The 22,206-nt window shown below is 38.7% G+C and overlaps 1 protein-coding gene across 7 annotated transcripts in view; it reads right to left on the bottom strand.

Moving 5' to 3' along the window:
* Nucleotides 1–22,206, bottom strand: part of DOP1A (DOP1 leucine zipper like protein A) — a 109,424-nt gene that overhangs the window by 29,109 nt on the left and 58,109 nt on the right. For 6 of the 7 annotated variants that reach the window (XR_010933829.1, XM_067702676.1, XM_067702673.1 and 3 more), the window contains 6 exons: nucleotides 11,353–11,974; nucleotides 10,465–10,739; nucleotides 9,216–9,368; nucleotides 5,594–5,694; nucleotides 3,959–4,218; nucleotides 431–2,420 (listed from right to left, as the gene is read on the bottom strand). Coding sequence is in view for 6 of the 7 variants with exons in the window: in XM_067702676.1 (XP_067558777.1) it covers nucleotides 431–2,420; nucleotides 3,959–4,218; nucleotides 5,594–5,694; nucleotides 9,216–9,368; nucleotides 10,465–10,739; nucleotides 11,353–11,974 (3,401 nt within the window). In the remaining variant the exon portion in view is untranslated. The remainder of the gene's footprint in view (nucleotides 1–430; nucleotides 2,421–3,958; nucleotides 4,219–5,593; nucleotides 5,695–9,215; nucleotides 9,369–10,464; nucleotides 10,740–11,352; nucleotides 11,975–22,206) is intronic. The other variant, XM_067702674.1, reaches the window with a different exon arrangement.

The following is a 22,206-nucleotide window of genomic DNA, read 5'->3' on the forward strand; positions in this document are numbered from 1 at the left end:
GCCTGGGGATACAGATAAAATTCACCACCAAACTGAAAATCCTGAATGAGAAGTAAAATCAGATGGGAAAAGATTTGTAATTTTAAATTAATTTTAGTGTGAAATTAATTTGCACTTAGATAAAGATATCAGATAAAACCAGGGAGACCCTTTGCTGAGCTTTCTATTACTTTTGCCAGCTCTGTTAAGAGCATCAAAATTAATTTCAGCTCTTAGGAGAAAAAAGTCCTGTTTATATATTCCTTGTTTTCCACTCCTGATTCTTTTGTTGATACTCTTCCTCAATGTTCTTTATGAAAATAAGATACTGTTTGTAACCTAATGAGAACCACTAATTTACTTCCCCAAACTGCAACTGACTTACTAGATGATTAAGCAGTAATATATGTAAAAAATGTTAATAATGACAAAATTAAAAATCAACCCTTACCTACTATCAGATAATCCTGTTTCATATTTGTACTGTTGAATTAGGTTATCTAGATTTCTGCAAAGCTGTAGTGTCACAGAAACAACCACTCTCTGTAGAACTTTTCCCATGTAAGGCAGAGTAGATGTGATTAAACCAATCCATTGTGGGTGCATCTTACAAGCACAGTGCTGATGTAAAGCTCGTATCACCGCACAGAGGAACATGCCTTGAGATGTGATTGGCTGGGCATGCAAATACTGAAGAGAAGTCATGGGCTGATGGGGATTGATGTGTTCCAGATCAGATACCACAAAATCAAAACCTGTTTCATTCTCTTCAGGGATAGTCATTACCCTGTGTTCTAGAACAATGAGCCTCTGAAGCACTTTAAGAAGCTGTGACTGGAGTGTGCTGCCATTGTCAAATTCATCTTCTGAGAAATTGATCAGGCTGTCCTCTGAGAAACCTTCTTCCACAGCAACCATGTTCTTACCTGCCATCTTTTCACTGTGCCATTTCTGTGCACTAAAGATAGACGACAGCAAACAGTGAAGAATCACTTTCTGAACTTTGCACTTAGATAACATATCAGAGATAAAACTAGGGAAACCTTTCGCAGAGCTTTCGATGACTTTTGCCAGCTCAGTAAAGAGGAGTGTCAAAATTTCGATGCTCATCATCTGCATGTTTCGATTGCCTATTAAATCTTGTGACGTGACCTTGACATGAGTTGGGTAATGGCTACGCATATAATATAAGCAGAGGGAAATAAGGATTTCTATGTACATAGAACTCCGGAAATTATGATTCGAGTCCACAGGAATGTGACTATAAAAATCTTTGCCCATAACAGAAATCCGGTGTCTGGCCAATAGGTTCTGAAGCAGAGACAGCTGAGGAGTATATGCATTATTTACACTCGTGGTTGAAATGGCGTTTACAAAAGCAATGGGGTTAGTTTTCAAGATGGCCTTGATGGCAGAAAAAGCATACAGAGTCCTTGATGAATCATACAACTGCAGATACAAAAGCACATGTTGATAGAGTGGATGGATGTTGAAATTGGGAGATCTCCGTGAACCTGGAGAACCCATGTCACTCTCAATTTCGGAAATCTCTCCCTCTCCACAGCTATACCAGTTCTCTAAATCCAGACCATCACTAAAGAAAACACTGGTTTGTTTGAGTTTCTCACTTGAAGTTTTCTTCTTGTCATCATCCTTTTTTCTGGCAAGTTTTACTTTAGGTTTTGCTCCTGGTTGTTTACCTGACTCCTTAACAATTGTTTCTTTCTCTGAGACTTTTTCTGATAATTTTTCCTTGAAGCTGAACTGAATACTGCTGTGACTTCTCTGTCTAGATCTGGTTTCTGTAGCAGCAACAGAAGAGTCATGGAGAATCTGTGTGGTTCCTGAAATACAAGGTGAGGAGCTATTTCTGGAGATTCCATTTGGCACACACTCACAGCCTTCCTCTGCAGACACAGACAAAAACCGAGAATTTTCGTTACTCGGCAAAGCAATCTGACTCTGCTGAGCGGACTGGTCTTCACTTTTAATCATCTCCTCACCCGGATCTACATCGTTGTCCTTTGGGGGCATATCTTCAATTTCTAACTGAGATGGCACTGACGCAGATTCTGCTTCGAGGCCACTTACGACTTTACATATCAGGTCAAAGACTACCTGCTGAACATCATCATCTGGGGAGCCTGCGTTTGGCATCTGGGAATCCTCTTGTGCATTCACGTTTTCAGGCTCAACTTCATAACTCAAGTTGTCCCCACCAGAGGACTGAGAACATCCAGAGTCAGAACTCTGAAGTATTTCTATCTGTTGGTCTGGAAGATCAAAATCAGATACAACCATTGGAATTGTCTCACTGCTGGTACTTAGAAGGGACAGTCTGTCACTTAATGGATTAACAGTAAGACTGAAGTTCTCTATTTCATCCATGGTAAGCGTCTTTTCACCATTTCCTTTCGATGCAATGAGTTGTACTTGGCTTACTGGCATATGAGAAAAAGAGTAAAGGAAAAATATAAAATATATTAAAATAACTGAAATGTAGACTGAACAAGATTTTTAATCATTACTTTCATTACCTCCTTATATTTTCCTATTAAAATATTTATTAATATGCTAGACTTAAGTTAGAAAATTATGTAGATGACCATTAACTAGAATTTAATAGACAATTCAATACTAGAAGGCCTATTATTCAACTGAATTAAACAAAACAGCACATTTAACAGATAAAATATAAAACTTTGCCCTTATCCCCAAATACGACATCCTTTTAAAATCATTTAGTATATAGTTAATATATAAATACATAATCTTCTTGATTTTAATAAAATTCAACAAGCATTTATGAATTATATAGTTTGAGTAAGGCCCTAAACCAGGACAGGAGGGTGAGGTAAGGAAAAGACATCACTGTTCTCTCTAAGAAGTTTAAAACTAGCAGGGCATCACAAACATCCATTTCGGTACTTTTGTGGGGACATTCTTTTAGAGAGGCTTAGTTCCATGCAAGCAGTGCAAAATCAGATGCTTCAAATTTAGGAAAAGCATCATGACACCACAGGTGAGGTCTGAGAATGATCTCAGAGGACAGATGAGAATTCAGCTGACAGGCAGGAACTATGGCAGGCAAAGCGCTAACACAAGAGTTCTGGCAATAAGCAGGGTAGAGCATGTTCTTAGAAGATTCAGGGGAAGCAGTGGAAAGGCAGTTAGAGAAAGGAACCAAGGCTCTGTAGAAACACACTAAAGATGAAGTAGGAGCACGACAGTTTAGTTCTAGCTTAACCACTTACCAGCTGTGGGACTTTGAGAAAGCCACAGCCTTCTAAGCATCAGCTTCCTGCTCGGTCAAATGACCTTTCATTACTGACCTCCCAGGATTATTTGACAAGAGATACAAATGAAATATTGAGTCCTTTGTCCCTAAGGTATATTAACCTAAGGGGGCCATTATCAGTGTATTACAGAGGGTATCATTTGGCAATTTGTGAAGTGTGGACTTTATTCTAGCAATAGAGAATATTTATCAAACACACTAGTCTCTGCACTAAATATGTCACAAACATTACTCTATCTGACATTCACAATGAAGCCCTGAGAGATGGGTATTATCATTCCTATTTTACAGATGAGGAAAATGATGCATGAAATATGAAGTGCATGATAAGCTTACTAAAGATTCCCAGTGAAGTGTCTACAGAGCCTTGCAGGGCCAGCATTATAAACTCTAAAGGTTATTTATTAATACTGAAGAATGTTTCTGACCAGAGCTGGGCTGAGTCCTCCCCTGAAAGAAGCAACTGATAACAGACATCTAAGTCCCCTGTGATGGTCACTGATAAGGTACATACTGACACAGCCCAGGTGAGCACTGCTAGTCCATGAGGAGGGGAAAAAATCAGCGCAGGGAGAAATTCTCACGTTTGGTTCTCCTGACAATCACTGTTGTGTCCGCCTTTCATTTTATTTTAATAATTTAATTCTAAATAAAGTTGTTCTACTTCCGTGTGATATTCACCATTATTGCAGGAAAAGTTTTGCATGAAATGCTTGTCATTCTCTTCTCCGGGATAACAGGGGGCCTTATTCCAATAACGTTCTGCTTGTACCCGCTGCACTGAAACCCTCTGAGTTTTGGGATGAAGCAAGAGCAATAGCAGTGGTTCCAAAACTCTTGCAATATCATGTCTTTGCAGGACTTGGTTCAGCCAGGCTTGTCCCACAGAGCTGGTGGAACCATCGAGACTGTTAAGGCTATCTAACATGATGAACAGTGACCTACAATAAACACCAATAATTAAAACAAAGAGCAAAATACCTACTTTAATTTTACCACTCTAATTTTTCTAAAATTAACATTACGATAAGTTGTGTTTCTTGCTTTGAATTAACTATTTTAAAGTAATCATACTTCAGAATAACTTTTGACCACAGTATTTTAATAATCTTAATCCCCAGTCTCAGTAGATACAATAAGAAAGGAGAAATAGTTTTTTCTCTTTTCTTGTGTTTTTTGAAATTTCACAAGCATACATTACTTTTAAAAGAAAAATACTAAAAGACAGAAAAAAAAAACCCTTAGACAATTAGTCTTGTTTTAGCAACATATTACTGTTCACATCACCAAATACTGAACCATCTGCAAGTCAACACTACTTTCATGTTGGTCTGTGCCCCACTGCGCCCATTCTCTTTACCAGTTGAAAGCAATGTGCTTAATTCAAGGTGAAAGGTGTGGAGGTATAGTTTGGAATCAGACAACCTAAGATTCAAATCTGGGCCATCCACTTCACCTCGTGTATAACGATCTTCGGCAAATCACTTAACTTCACTGGGGCCTTCACTGCCTCACGTGATGAGGACAGGCGGTCATTAAATTACAGATGGTATTTGTAAAGCACCTAGGCCCAGGGACCAGTTCATTACAGGGGTTCAACAGCAGACCGTTTTAAAATGGTGATGCTGCGTGAAATCACCAGCTGAAATAACATCCAGTAGAGTCCACATCTGATCCTGAGTGGGGCTTCAGTGTAGTTAGATTTGGGGCCACCTCTATGAGACTTGCTGGTGAGACTGCTATCTATGCCAATGTATGTAAATTTACCTATAAATGGCATCTCCTTGGAAGTTACTGCAAATCTCATATTTGGGGTATGGGTCATCTATGTAGTCTAGACAAACTCTCAGGCAGTTAACTACAGATTGTTTTAATCCATGGAAGCACTTTGTCAGTATTTTTGCTGTAGATTTTAAGGTCTGGTTCAGGCAGAAGACTGAGAATGATTACTAGAGAAACACTTATACAATCTACTGTTTATATGAAATTTCACTGAATGTGAACTCAAGCAGGCTGTATCTGTTGCTGTAACCCTGACACCTAGAATGGCTCCTGGCACACAGAAGTAACTTGGTGAAGTCATCCAATGAAAGGAAGGGGCACTGGGTGCTCCAGAGCAGGACAGGCGAAAATCTGTTAGATAAATGAAAATGCCATGCCTTTTAATACAGCTTAGATTTTAAAAAATAATTTATAAATTCTCTTTATAAAATCGCAAGTTGCTCTCTCCTATCCCTGCTCTCTCTCCCCTACCAAATAGGCCAGGGGATTCACGAAAAGAAACATTAAGATATCAGAATATAAAATGTAACCAACCTGTCAAAAGACCGTGCAAAAGATGAAGACTTATTTATATGGAGGTCCCTCGTTAGATGCCAAAGAACTGCAAATTTTGCATGTGCTTCCATCCTTATTTTCTGAGGATGAATATGAGAGATTATTTTATTATTCTTTGAAGGTATTAAGTGATTTTAGTATGAACAAAGTAGTTATTTAAGACAGAGTATTATGTTGTATTATGTTCAATGTTCACAGAACTCCAACACCCGATGAAATAAGCTGTGTTTTTTATGGAAGTAGAAAAGTGGAAAATACTTAAATATATAAAGAAATATTAAACCTAAAGGATCATCTCATGCTGCCACATAAGTTATTATTTAGTTTAGGTAATCAGTTTACTAGATTATTTTATAACAGGGGATGGAAAAACCTAATAATGTGCATGTTATGATATTCTGAGTATAGGAAGCACTTTCCCCCTCATTTTAATATATAAGTACACAGTAGTCAAAACCAATTTTATGGCACTATATACTTTGCTTTTGCTCCCAGAAATTACACATTAATCCCAAATGAATTTATCAACACCTAAAAAGCTGGTTTATTAGATTAAAAATTTTAAGGACCTAAAAAAATTATTTCTACAAGAAAAATATTATATCATTTTTGGGATTATTTGGAAAAGATTAACTGTTAAGATAACAATGGATAGAATAATGGAAAAATAAATTATTTAGAAAGACCAGTATTTGGTATTAGATAATGAAAATGTGTTAATGGAAATCACATAGAAATTGTTCTTGGATTGAAAGAATCAATATTGTGAAAATGACTATACTACCCAAAGCAATCTACAGATTCAATGTAATCCTTACCAAATTACCAATGGCATTTTTTACGGAACTAGAACAAAAAATCTTAAAATTTGCATGGAGACACAAAAGACCCCAAATAGCCAAAGCAATCTTGAGGGGAAAAAAATGGAGCTGGAGGAATCAGACTCCCTGACTTCAGACTATACTACAAAGCTACAGTCATCAAGACAATATGGTACTGGCACAAAAACAGAAATATAGATCAATGGAACAGGATAGAAAGCCCAGAGATAAACCCACACACCTATGGTTAACTAATCTATGAGAAAGGAGGCAAGGATATACAATGGAGAAAAGACAGCCTCTTCAATAAGTGGTGCTGGGAAAACTGGACAGGTACATGTAAAAGAATGAAATTAGAACACTCCGTAACACTATACACAAAAATAAACTCAAAATGGATTAAAGACCTAAATGTAAGACCAGACACTTTAAAACTCTTAGAGGAAAACACAGGAAGAACCCTCTATGACATAATTCACAGCAAGATCTTTTTTGACCCACCTCCTAGAGTAATGGAAATAATAAAAAAAATAAACAAATGGGACCTAATGAAACTTAAAAGCTTTTGCACAGCAAAGGAAACTATAAACAAGATGAAAAGACAACCCTCAGAATGGGAAAAAATATTTTCAAATAAACGAACGGACAAAGGATTAATCTCCAAAATATATAAACAGCTCATGCAGCTCAATATCAAAAAAACAAACAACCCCATCCAAAAATGGGCAGAAGACCTAAATGGACATCTCTCCAAAGAAGACATACAGATGGCCAAGAAGCACATGAAAAGCTGCTCACCATCACTAATCATTAGAGAAATGCAAATCAAAACCACAATGAGGTATCACCTCACACCAGTTAGAATGGGCATCATCAGAAAATCTACAAGCAACAAATGCTGGAGAGGGTGTGGAGAAAAGGGAACCCTCTTGCACTGTTGGTGGGAATGTAAACTGATACAGCCACTATGGAGAACAGTATGGAGGTTCCTTAAAAAACTAAAAATAGAATTACCATATGACCCAGCAATCCCACTACTGGACATATACCCTGAGAAAATCGTAATTCAAAAAGACACATGCACCCCAGTGTTCACTGCAGCACTATTTACAATAGCCAGGTCATGGAAGCAACCTAAATGCCCATCGACAGACGAATGGATAAAGAAGATGTGGTACATATATACAATGGAATATCACTCAGCCATGAAAAGGAACGAAATTGGGTCATCTGCAGAGATGTGGATGGACCTAGAGACTGTTATAGAGAGTGAAGTCAGTTAGAAAGAGAAAAACAAATATCGTATATTAACACATATATGTGGAATCTAGAAAAATGGTATAGATGAACTGGTTTACAGGGCAGAAAGAGAGACACAGATGTAGAGAACAAACGTATGGACACCAAGGGGGAAAGTGGCGGGGGGGGGGTGGTGGTGGTGGGATGAATTGGGAGATTGGGATTGACATGTATACACTGATGTGTATAAAATGGATAACTCATAAGAACCTGCTGTATAAAAAAAAATAAATAAAATTTTAAAAAAACAGAGAAAAAGAAACTGTAATATTCCAAAAATTTTATAGTCTTCCTCCAGCATTTGTGGAATCCTTCAAGTAAAAGACCCCTGAAATCGGGATTGCGACTGTCTAAACTGTTTGTGATAGGTTAGAGGAGCACCTGCTTTTTCTGTGGGCCTAATAAATGTTTTTCCAGTGAAGCCTGTGTTTGTACATCAACCAACAGAAACATGTAAATAAAAGTAAGTAATAACAGATAGTTTTTTCCATGGATATATCTTTATTCAGAGCTTAGTATTTCTTTAAAATGAAATGTTATACAAGTAAACAGGTGTATAATTTGTCCTAGATTTATACTTAATGTAAAGCAAATTACTGCACTGAAATACAAGGCTCTATTTAAAATTTTCTGAACAATTCTGAAAGAGTGTGTTGAAGTAAAATTAGAATTTTAACAGTTTTCTTGGAATAAGCTTTTCAGTCCTCTCATTTACTCCTTCATTTGCCAGGTCCCCCTGCCAAATGCTGCATTTACTCTACACAATGTCTTTTTGAACATAACCCATTCAATCTCACTAGCACTGAGAACTTTTCAAAATGAGGGCAATCCACTTCTAAAAGCTGTTCAATAAAATCTTCTTAAAATTAATGTTAGAGAGCAGATACAGGAAGACCACAAACTTCATTAAGTTACCCTGAACAGGTCAATCAGAATGATCGTTCTAGTTTCTTCTCAGGCCCAGTCATGACTCAGCCATCTTTACTCTAACTGACGTATGTATCACACTTCATATACATTAGGATACAAAATCCTTATTTTGGATGTTTATTATAAGGCAAATAATATAATCTCACATACTAACACTCTATAGCTCATAAATGTCATTTCACATATATTAGTTAATGTATCCACCAGTTTCATAACTGAGGCCACCGAATACATCTTTAAACAATCCAAGAACTTGGACCACCAACAACTCTAATCATCACTCCCCACAGGTGGTATCCTGAACCAAGAAATAAACCCAGCATTTGATTTTGGGTTCCTTGATTTTTCATATTACTGACGCTTATGTAAAGAACTTTCCTCTAAAAAGAATAGAACACATGTATTTTAAAGATTTGATGATCACTGAATGAATTCATATTATCTCTTATTCAGATACTAGATGAAATAATTTTCCTAGAGTTTCCTTAATTTACCTTTTAGTATAATACGAGCAGGAGGTAGGGTGGGCACAGGATAAGAAAAGAATTTACCTTATCTTTATGGGTCAACTGCTGACTTATAACATCCTCACAGATGCTAGAAGAAGGAACCAAGTTATGTAATTGATAAAACAGTTCCACACTCTTCTGGTGGTGCTGAGGTGTCCCATCTCCCATCTGGTTCCACAATGTTAAAGCTACATGCTATTAAAAAAAGATGTAAAAGTCACAGTTACAAAATTGCAAATGGAAACTTATTTAACAGACATTTCCTATTAGGTACAAACAAGCCTCTGACTGCCAGACCTAGAAGGTCTTAATACTCATTATGCCACTGGAATGAGATTTAAAAGTGTAGCTTTCCATCTGTTCACTTTCTGGTCCAGGCTTTTAGAACCTCTTATGATAGTCCTTTAATTATATTTACCTTAAACAGCAGATATGTAATCACTTTTTACAGGGTCCAGATGAGACCCCATTTCACTATTTTAGAGATGTTTAGTGAAGTGATGCTAGAATATGTTATCTTTAAGAGGATATAAATCCCACATTGAAGGCACTGTAACGTTTACAGTTATATGCTGCAAAGTGATATATAATTCATAGTCCAAATATGCAAACTACTTAAAACGTACAAAATAGGTTGTATGTATTTCAGTGCTACATGTGTTAACACAGCACTTGATGATCTATGACAGCATTAATAAAAATGCAAGTCATCAGGGTTCACCACAACATTGTAGAACCCAACTCTAACCTAGCAGGAGGAACTATCTAGAGGGGCACAATAACTTGAAATTACATTAAAATTAAAAAAAAATTTTATATATAAATAGTCTACCTGCTTAAGTCAAATATACTTGATGTTCTTTCTATGTAGAGGATATCATATGTACTGTTGTGACAGAGATCAAAGACTGCATTTTTTTTGAATGACATCATACATCACAAATGATCATCAGACAATTCAGAGTCAGAAAACTTTTTCTGGGTGTTTTGGAGAGCTGAGGTTGCACTCTACGAGAAGCAAAAGTGTCACAACCACTTTATCTGGAAATACATTTTACTGTATAAATGAACTTTTCTCTTTACCCTAATACTCCCCTCATCCTTATCTTTTTTCTCCTCACAAAACTGGGGAGAAGACCGGCCAAGCAGCACTGATCAAGTGTGGTGTCTTTTCCTATATGGTATGATATTAAGAGGTGTTTAATTAAGCCTGATTATCTTCTTTAAAATCTCTGCTATGCAAATTAGCTCAAGTATCATCTTAGTCATGAATGTATTCCTTAGAGCTCACCTTGAAAAATTCAGTCTTCTCAGCTATATATCTCAGATTGCCCGGAGTGAGGGGAGGTCTAATAACCACAGCTACTCTTCCCTGGTTTGGACTTAAGGGTTGTGCAGGCTCCACACTGTTGATGTTTTCCCCAGTGACCATGGCCACCGACTGAGTCAATCCTACCAGATCCATCACTAGTGAAATCGCAGCGCTCTGCACACTGCAATCACTTGCTTGGAGGCAAGCGGTCATCAGCGTCTGGAGCCACAGTGGAGGCTGCACGTGCTCCCAGTCTGAAACGAAAGCCGGAAGCCAACACGGTCCATCACACTGAACCTTTCACGCACACTCTATCTTCCAAGTTAATTTCAAAACACAAAGCACTTCTACCAAATAACTTTAGGCCTTGCTCAGTGAACAAAACCATGGTTTCTCACTTAGACTAGAGCTTCAAGAAAATAAAGCAGCAACAGGAATTTCATAAGAATTTTTTAATATGTATTTTTCTTATGCAAGTCATACAACCTATTTTCTGTCCTAAAAAAAGTTTAGTAATCAATTAACATTATGTAGTACTCACTGTACTATGTGTGTGTACTATGTATGTGTGTGTGTGTATGTCTGTGTGTGTGTGTGTATATATATATATATATAAATTTAAATGAAGGTAATCACATATGATGCTAGTCATAATAAAAGAAATCAGGAAATTTTCCAACATATCAATCTCCCCATAATGACAGTATTTCATTGAAAAAACATCTACAAATTAAAATAAAAGTTTTAAAAATTAAGAGGCTAAAAGAAATCCCAGTTTTAATATCTGAGCGTTCCTTAAAATAAAGGGGGAGGGGAAAGCATGCCATAAAAAATATTTTTAAATAAATAAAACAGAGATGACCTTACCAGTCTCTGATTTTTCAGAACATAACTCTGAAGTATGGTTCCCCTCAGCAATGTAAACTGGGAAGCTTGAGCACTCCAGGAAGAGTTGACAGGCAGCAAGGAAGGCAGAAAGGTATTCTTTTGAAGTTTTCTGTTTACTTATGTTTCTCTCTTTTACACCACTATGGGAATCCCTGTCCCAGTCTGAAGTCTCTCCTAGCTCTCGACTAAGATCCCCTTGATGCTCTGTAGCCAAAGCCTGAGAGAAAGAGTTACTCTGAATGATGTAGAGGTTGATAAGTCTGGTGAGAAACTGTTGGACATACTCCAAGCAGCACTGCATTGCAGTTTTTTGCGCTGTCTTCCCACTTTGGGGTGCTGTCCCCTGAGTGACTAGGGAAGGGGGCTGGATGATAGTTTCTTCAGATCCCACAGTGGAGGCCGTTTCTGTTTCAGATGATGTGCTGCCAATTGGGATGGCAACTGCCTCCAGTCCCTCACTCAGTTCTCTATCGATGTCATCAGTTCGGTCTGCTTGATATTGTATGAACTCAGTGAATCCACTCTCTGAGGAGCGACTACTTGGTGGATTTTCTCCATCTTCAAACACTTCAGTAGGATTTTCAAGAGAAACTGATAATACCTGGTAGAGTGTAAAAAGAGCAGAAGGCTGAGTAACTAAATGTATTATATTAGAAATTAAAATTAAAAAGTCACATTTTGAAGGAAGTCAGCTTTAGATTTGACTTATTCACAACCTAATTCACATTTCACAACTTAATCTATACATATATATATATGTGTGTATATATATATATATATATATATATATGGTTTTGTTTTGTTTTGTTCTGTTTTTTGCGGTATGCGGGCCTCTCACTGTTGTGGCCTCTCCTGTTGCGGAGCACAGGCTCCGGACGCACAGGCTCAGCGACCATGGCTCACGGGCCCAGCCACTCCGTGGCATGTGGGATCTTCCCAGACCAGGGCATGAGCCCGCATCCCCTGCATCAGCAGGTGGACTCTCAACCACCACGGAAGCCCTAATCTATATATTTGGTTGAATCTTAAAAAAAGAGTTTCTACAATTGATTCACATATCTATGCTAATAGGAAATACTGATACGGTTCTAATTAATACATTAATATAAAGCTATTCAATAAATATTTATTATTTGCTATATGCATAACTTAAGCTTAGGTTCTTGAGGACAAAATACGTATATGTAAAACTCTCTAGGATCTACATCCTTGTTTTCAAACTGCTAATAATTTATTCAATCTACTTCATGAAATCATTTTCCTAATGTCTAAACAATGCATGGAATGAGACATGTAAGATTAAAAAAATGACATTTTAAAAACTAGAAATAGGGTGACCTTCAAAATGGCAGAGAAGACATGGAGATCACCTTCCTCCCCACAAATGCATCAGAAATACATCTACATGTGGAACAACTCCTACAGAACACCTACTGAATGCTGGCAGGAGACCTCGGACCTCCCAAAAGGCAAGAAACCCCCCACGTACGTGGGTAGGGCAAAAGAAAAAAGAATAAACAGAGACAAAAGTATAGGGACGGGACGTGCACCAGTGGGAGGCAGCTGTGAAGGAGGAAAGGTTTCCACACACTAGGAAGCCCCTTCGTGGGTGGAGACTGCGGGTGGCAGAGGGGGAAGCTTTGGAGCCACGGAGGAGATCGCAGCCACAGGGGTGCGGAGGGCAAAGCGGAGAGATTCCCGCACAGAGGATTGGTGCCGATCGGCACTCACCAGCCCGAGAGGATTGTCTGCTCACCCGCTGGGGCGGGCGGGGCTGGGAGCTGAGGCTTGGGCTTCAGTCGGAGCACAGGGAGAGGACTGGGGTTGGCTGCCTGAACACAGCCTGAAGGGGGTTAGTGCACCACAGCTAGACAGGAGGGACTCCGGGAAAAAGTCTGGACCTGCCCAAGAGGCAAGAAACCATTGTTTCGGGGTGCGCGAGGAGAGGGGATTCAGAGCACCATCTAAATGAACTTCAGAGAAGGGCGGCGCGAGCCACGGCTATCAGCGCGGACCCCGAGATGGGCATGAGACGCTAAGGCTGCTGCTGCCGCCACCAAGAAGCCTGTGTGTGAGCACAGGTCACTGTCCACACCCCCCTTCCGGGGAGCCTGTGCAGCCCGCCACTGCCAGGGTCCTGGGATCCAGGGACAACTTCCCCGGGAGAACGCACAGCGCGCCTCAGCCTGGTGCAAAGTCACGCTGGCCTCTGCCGCCGCAGGGTCGCCCCGCATCCATGCCCCTCCCCCTCCCCCCCCCCCCCCGGTCTGAGTGAGCCAGAGCCCCTGAATCAGCAGCTCCTTTAACCCCGTTCTGTCTGAGCGAAGAACAGGCGCCCTCAGGCGACCTACACGCAGAGGCGAGGCCAAATCCAAAGCTGAGCACCCGGGAGCTGTGAGAACAAAGAAGAGAAAGGGAAATCTCTCCCAGCAGCCTCAGGAGCAACGGATTAAAGCTCCACAATCAACTTGATGTACCCTGCATCTCTGGAATACCTGAATACACAACGAATCATCCCAAACTGAGGAGGTGGACTTTGGGAGCAAATGTAGACTTGGGGTTTGCTTTCTGCATCTAATTTGTTTCCAGTTTTATGTTTATTTTATTCTAGTGTTTAGAGTTTATTATCATTGGTAGATTTGTTTATTGATTTGGTTGCTCTCTTCCTTTTTTTAATATATATATATATTTTTTCTCTTTTTGTTAGTGTGTATGTGTATGCTTCTTTATGTGATTTTGTCTGTACAGATTTGCCTTTACCATTTATCCTAGGGTTCTGTCTGTCTGTATTTTTTTGTTTGTTTGTTTTTTTAGTAGAGTTCTTAGCACTTGTTATCATTGGTAGATTTGTTTTTTGGTTTGGTTGCTCTCTTCCTTTTTTTTTTTTATTACTTTTTAATATTTTTACTAACATTTTTTTTATTTTAAAAACTTTACTTTATTATTTCTTTCTTTCTTTCTTTCTTTTCTTTCTCCCTTTGCTTCTGAGCCGAGTGGCTGACAGGGTCTTAGCGCTCCAGCCGAGGGTCAGGCCTGAGCCTCTGAGGTGGGAGAGTTGAGTTCAGGATGCTGGTCCACCAGAGACCTCCCAGCCCCACATAATATTAAACAGCGAAAGCTCTCCCAGAGATTTCCATCTCAACGCTACGACCCAGCTCCACAAAATGACTAGCAAGTTCCAGTGCTGGACACCCTATGCCAAACAACTAGCAAGACAGGAAACCAACCCCACGCATTAGCAGAGAGGCTGCCTAAAATCATAATAAGTCCACAGACACCCCAAAACACACCACCGGACACGGTCCTGCCCACCAGAAAGACAAGACCCAGCCTCATCCACCAGAACACAGGCACCAGTCCCCTCCACCAGGAAGCCTACACAACCCACTGAACCAACCCTACCCACTGGGGGCAGACACCAAAAAAAACCGGGAACTACGAACCTGCAGCCTGCAAAAAGGAGACCCCAAACACAGTAAGTGAAGCAAAATAAGAAGACAGAGAAATACACAGCAGATGAAGGAGCAAGGTAAAAACCCACCAGACTGAACAAATGAAGAGGAAATAGGCAGTCTACCTGAAAAAGAATTCAGAATAATGATAGTAAAGATGATTCAAAATCTTGGAAATAAAATAGAGAAAATGCAAGAAACATTTAACAAGGACCTAGAAGAACTAAAGAGCAAACAATGATGAATAACACAATAAATGAAATTAAAAATTCTCTACAAGGAATCAATAGCAGAATAACTGAAGCATAAGAACGGATAAGTGACCTGGCAGATACAATAGTGGAAATAACTACCGCAGAGCAGAATAAAGAAAAAAGAATGAAAAGAATTGAGGACAGTCTCAGAGACCCCTGGCACAACATTAAACACACCAACATTCGAATTATAGGGGTCCCTAAAGAAGAGAAAAAGAAAGGGACTGAGAAAATATTTGAAGAGATTATAGGTGAAAACTTCCCTAATATGGGAAAGGAAATAGTCAACCAAGTCCAGGAAGTGCAGAGAGTCCCATACAGGATAAATCCAAGGAGAAACACGCCAAGACACATATTAATCAAACTATCAAAAATTAAATACAAAGAAAAAATATTAAAAGCAGCAAGGGAAAAGCAACAAATAACACAGAAGGGAATCCCCATAAGGTTAACAGCTGATCTTTCAGCAGAAACTGTGCAAGCCAGAAGGGAGGGACATGACATATTTAAAGTGATGGAAGGGAAAAACCTACAGCCAAGATTACTCTACCCAGCAAGGATCTCATTCAGATTCAATGGAGAAATTAAAACCTTTACAGACAAGCAAAAGCTGAGAGAGTTCAGCACCACCAAACCAGCTTTACAACAAATGCTAAAGGAACTTCTCTAGGCAGGAAACCAAAGAATAGGAAAAGACCTACAATAGCAAACCCAAAACAATTAAGAAAATGGTAATAGGAACATACATATCGATAATTACCTTAAATGTAAATGGACAAAATGCTCCAACTAAAAGACACAGACTGGCTGAATGGATACAAAAACAAGACCCATATATATGCTGTCTACAAGAGACCCACTTAAGACCTAGGGACACATACAGACTGAAAGTGAGGGGATGGAAAAAGATATTCCATGCAAATGGAAATCAAAAGAAAGCTGGAGTAGCAATTCTCATATCAGACAAAATAGACTTTAAAATAAAGACTATTAGAAGAGACAAAGAAAGACACTACATAATGATCAAGGGATCGATCCAAGAAGAAGATATAACAATTGTAAATATTTATGCACCCAACATAGGAGCACCTCAATACATAAGACAAATGCTAACAGCCATAAAAGGGGAAATCGACAGTAACACATTCATAGTAGGGGACTTTAACACCCCACTTTCACCAATGGACAGATCATCCAAAATGAAAATAAATAAGGAAACACAAGCTTTAAATGATACATTAAACAAGATGGACTTAATTGATATTTATAGGACATTCCATTCAAAAACAACAGAATACAATTTCTTCTCAAGTGCTCATGGAACACTCTCCAGGATAGATCATATCCTGGGTCACAAATCAAGCCTTGGTAAATTTAAGAAAGTTGAAATCGTATCAAGTATCTTTTCTGACCACAACGATATGAGACTACATATCAATTACAGAAAAAATCTGTAAGAAATACAAACACATGGAGGCTAAACAATATACTACTAAATAACCAAGAGATCAGTGAAGAAATCAAAGAGGAAATCAAAAATACCTAGAAACAAATGACAATGAAAACACTATGACCCAAAACCTATGGGATGCAGCAAAAGCAGTTCTAAGAGGGAAGTTTATAGCAATACAATCCTACCTTAAGAAACAAGAAACATCTCAAATACATAACCTAAACTTACACCTAAAGCAATTAGAAAAAAAGAAGAAAAAACCCCCAAAGTTAGCAGAAAGAAAGAAATCATAAAGATCATATCAGAAATAAATGAAAAACAAATGAAGGAAACAATAGCAAAGATCAATAAAACTGTAAGTTGGTTCTTTGAGAAGATAAACAAAATTGATAAACCATTAGCCAGATGCATCAAGAAAAAAAAGGAGAAGACTCAAATCAACAGAATTAGAAATGAAAAAGGAGAAGTAAAGAAGTAACAACAGACATTGCAAAAATACAAAGGATCATGAGAGATTACCACAAGCAACTATATGCCAATAAAATGGACTACTGGAAGATATGGACAAATTCTTAGAAAAGCACAACCTTCCGAGACTGAACCAGGAAGAAATAAAAAATATAAACAGACCAATCACAAGCACTGAAATTGAGACAGTGATTAAAAATCTTCCAGCAGGGCTTCCCTGGTGGCGCAGTGGTTGAGAGTCCACCTGCTGATGCAGGGGACATGGGTTCGTGCCCCGTTCTGGGAAGATCCCACATGCCGCGGAGCGGCTGGGCCCATGAGCCATGGCTGCTGAGCCTGCGCGTCCGGAGCCTGTGCTCCGCAATGGGAGAGGCCAGAACAGTGAGAGGCCTGTGTACCACAAAAAAAAAAAAAAAAAATCTTCCAGCAAACAAAAGCCCAGGACCAGATGACTTCACAGGCGAATTCTATCAAACATTTACAGAAGAGCTAACACCTATCTTTCTCAAACTCTTCCAAAATATAGCAGAGAATGGAACACTCCCAAACTCATTCTACGAGGCCACCATCATCCTGATAGCAAAACCAGACAAAGATGTCACAAAGAAAGAAAACTACAGACCAATATCACTGATGAACATAGATGTAAAAATCCACAACAAAATACTAGCAAACAGAATCCAACAACACATTAAAAGGATCATACACCATGATCAAGTGGAGTTTATCCCAGGAATGCAAGGATTCTTCAATATAGGCAAATCAATCAACGTGATACACCATATTAACAAAATTAAGGATAAAAACCATATGATAATCTCAACAGATACGGAAAAAGCTTTTGACAAAATGCAACACCCATTTATGATAAAAAACCTCCAGAAAACAGGCATAGAGGGAACTTACCTCAACATAATAAAGGCCATATATGACAAACCCACAGCCAACACTGTTCTCAATGGTGAAAAACTGAAACCATTTCCACTAAGATTAGGAGCAAGACAAGGTTGCCCACTACTCAGCACTATTATTCAACATAGTTTTGGAAGTTTTAGCCACAGCAATCAGAGAAGAAAAAGAAATAAAAGGAACCCAAATCAGAAACGAAGAAGTAAAGCTGTCACTGTTTGCAGATGACATGATACTATACATAAAGAATCCTAAAGTTGCTACCAGAAAACTACTAGAACTAATCAATGAATTTGGTAAAGTAGCAGGATACAAAATTAATGCACAGAAATATCTTGCATTCCTATACACTAATGATGAAAAACCTGAAAGTGAAATTAAGAAAACACTCCCATTTACCACTGCAACAAAAAGAATAAAATATATATGAATAAACCTACCTAAGGAGACAAAAGACCTGTATGCAGAAAATTATAAGACACTGATGAAAGAAATTAAAGATGATGCAGATAGATGGAGAGACATACCATGTTCTTAGATTGGAAGAATCAACACTGTGAAAATGGCTCTACTACCCAAAGCAATCTACAGATTCAATGCAATCCCTATCAAACTACCACTGGCATTTTTCACAGAACTAGAACAAAAAATTTCACAATTTGTATGGAAACACAGAAGACCCTGAATAGCCAAAGTAATCTTGAGAACGAAAAACGGAGCTGGAGGAATCAGGCTCCTGGACTTCAGACTATACTACAAAGCTACAGTAATCAAGACACTATGGTACTGGCACAAAAAGAGAAATACAGATCAATGGAACAGGATAGAAAGCGCAGAGGTAAACACACGCACATATGGTCACCTTATCTTTAATAAAGGAGGCAAGAATATACAATGGAGAAAAGATAGCCTCTTCAATAAGCGGTGCTGGGAAAACTGGAGAGCTACATGTAAAAGAATGAAATTAGAACACTCCCTAGCACCATTAAAAAAATAAACTCAAAATGGATTAAAGACCTAAATGTAAGGCCAGACACTATAAAAGTCCTAGAGGAAAACATAGGCAGAACACTCTACGACATAAATCACAGTAAGATCCTTTTTGACCCACCTCCTAGAGGAATGGAAATAAAAACAAAAATAAACAAATGGGACCTAATGAAACTTAAAAGCTTTGCAAAGCAAAGGAAACCATAAACAAGGAAAACATAAACCATAAAAGACAACCCTCAGAATGGTAGAGGTAGAAAATATGTGCAAAAGGAATCAAGGGACAAAGGATTAATCTCCAAAATTTACAAGCAGCTCATGCAGCTCAATATCAAAAAAACAAACAACCCAATCCAAAAATGGGCAGAAGACGTAAATAGACATTTCTCCAAAGAAGATATACAGATTGCCAACAAACACATGAAAGGATGCTCAACATCATTAATCATTAGAGAAATGCAAATGAAAACTACAATGAGGTATCACCTCACACCAGTCAGAATGGCCTTCATCAAAAATGTACAAACAATACATGCCGGAGAGGTTATGGAGAAAAGGGAACCCTCTTGCACTGATGGTGGGAGTGTAAATTGATACAGCCACTATAGAGAACAGTATGGAGGTTCCTTAAAAAACTAAAAATAGAACTACCATATGACCCAGCAATCCCATTACTGGGCATATACTCTGAGAAAATCATAATTCAAAAAGAGTCATGTACCACAATGTTCATTGCAGCTCTATTTACAATAGCCAGGACATGGAAGCAACCTAAGTGGCCATTGACAGATGAATAAAGAAGATGTGGCACATATACACAATGGACTGTTTACTCAGCCATAAGAGGAAATGAAATTGAGTTATTTGTAGTGAGGTGGATGGACCTAGAGTCTGTCATACAGAGTGAAGTAAGTCAGAAAGAGAAAAACAAATACCGTATGGTAACACATATATATGGAATCTAAAAAAAAAAAAACAAAAAACTGGTTTTGAAGAACCTAGGGGCAGGACAGGAATAAAGACACAGACGTAGAGAATGGACTTGAGGACAAGGGGAGGGGGAAGGGTAAGCTGGGACGAAGTGAGAGAGTGGCACTGACATATATACACTACCAAATGTAAAACAGATAGTTAGTGGGAAGCAGCTGCAAGGCACAGGGAGATCAGCTCAGTGCTTTGTGACCACCTAGAGGGGTGGGATAGGGAGGGTGGGAGGGAGACACAAGAGAGAGGAGAAATGGGGATATATGTATATGTATAGCTGATTCACTCTGTTATACAGCAGAAACTAACACACCATTGTAAAACAATGATACTCCAATAAAGATGTTAAAACAAAAACAAAAACTAGAAATAAAATCTAGTAAGTCTTCTATTTGGGACCGTATGAAGTGAAATTTCTGTCTGAAATATGTAAACTACTATTTAAGTGTTTGCTATTAAGCTTACATTCTTCCAACAAGCAGTTACTGAACCATTATTTCCCACATTAGATATTTGGAACAAAAGGAACTGTTTATAATCTAGAGGAGAAGAGACAATTACAGTATAAACAAAAAATGAACCAGCTACTGACGTAGAATAACTTCATCGTTATTAATAATAATGATTAACTGTTCCCTCTCTATAAGATGGATGAGTATAATCGTCAAGCATATTTTCTGGCTTAGTTTAAGTAAACAAAAGCTACACATATCACACACTCCTTGGGTGATTGTACCAGAGCATAATTTGAACTTGAGTAAGATCACTAAAATGTGATCTTATGGAAGATCACTGAAGATATACACACTAAATGCTCTGGTGCTACAAAGCTGGGCCTCACCTGCTGTTCTCTGCCTCAGTGAATGACACCACTCTTCATCAAAACAGGAGGCAGAAATCTAGGGGCGATTCTTGGTACCTTCTCCACCTCTCCTCCACACTTTCCTTACATCCATTCCAGTACAGTGGTCAGGAGTGCTGGCCATGAGTCAGCTAAGAGTCTGCCACTTTCCCGCTTGGCAAGTCACTGAACCTCTCCGAACCCTGGCAAGTTACTGAACCTCTCCAAACCTCCTAATCTATGTAATTGAGATGGCAAATTCCCACATTTTACAGGTGCGATGAGGATTAAGTAAGACAGTGTAGAACCTGCCACTTAGTAAATCTTCAATAAATGTTAGTGATCACTCATTACCCTACCAATGCATTACTACAGCTTATTGATTTTTCCTCCTCAATATGTGGCTGATCCGTCCATTTCTGTCTTTACTCCCCCATCTTGTAAGTACATGTTACCACCACCTCTCATCTGCACTACTGCAGGTCTCCCCACATCCATTTCTGTTTCTCAGATCCATACTCCACACTGCAGCCAGAGTAATTTTTCTTTTCTTTTTTTTTTAACATTGTTATTGGAGTATAATTGCTTTACGCTGTTGTGTTAGTTTCTGCTGTATAACAAAGTGAATCAGCTAAACGTATACTTATATCCCCATATCCCCTCCCTCGGACTAATTTTTCAAATACACAAATCTGATTATGTCACTTGCTTTTCTCCCTTCGGTGTCTTCCCATTGCTCTGAAGATAAAAAATAAAAAGCCTTAGTACAGTGAAAAGGCTCTGTAAGACTTGGCCCCTCCCTACCTCAGCAGCGGCATGTCCCCTCCCCGTCTGCACAGCACTCCTTTTTGCCTAGAGTCTGTGCAAATTCTCCTTCCTCTGTCAAGGGCTCTCTTCTTCCTACCTCACCCGCCCGGATTTCTCTAGAGCTTCACTCAAACAATCCGTCCTCAAGAAAGCCTTTCGTGGCCCCCAATCTAGGTCTGATCACCCCTTTCCCACATTCCTGTCACTCCATTCTTTCCTTCATACATTTATCACAACTATAATTAAATATGCAATTATTTGTTTAATATATGTCTCCCAAGCAGAAAGAAGGGGCCAGGAAGGGCAAAGTTCACCTAGGTGTGCCTAGTTCACTGCTGGATACATAGAGTGGGTGCTGAACAAAGAGAGGTTGTTTTCTCTATTTCAAAGGTAAGAAAACTGAGGCTCAGGGAAGTTCAAAACAAAACTCGCCCAAGGTCATAGCAAATAAACTTAGTAGGTAGAAGAGCTCAGATGAGATGATTCTAAACTTCATCCTCCTTTCACCACAGCAGATCACTGTCTCTATAACAGCATGAGAACTTTTCACATTAGAATGCCAAAGTTTAGAGGCAACAGAACTGAACTTGTCGATTTTTCTCCTTTGAAATTAATAAATTAAAAAAAAATAAGTCTTATTTAAATGGTAAAATTGTCATTAGCTTATTATTATTT

Source organism: Pseudorca crassidens, chromosome 13 (genome assembly GCF_039906515.1).
Source record: "Pseudorca crassidens isolate mPseCra1 chromosome 13, mPseCra1.hap1, whole genome shotgun sequence".
Classification (NCBI taxonomy): Eukaryota; Metazoa; Chordata; class Mammalia; order Artiodactyla; family Delphinidae; genus Pseudorca; species Pseudorca crassidens.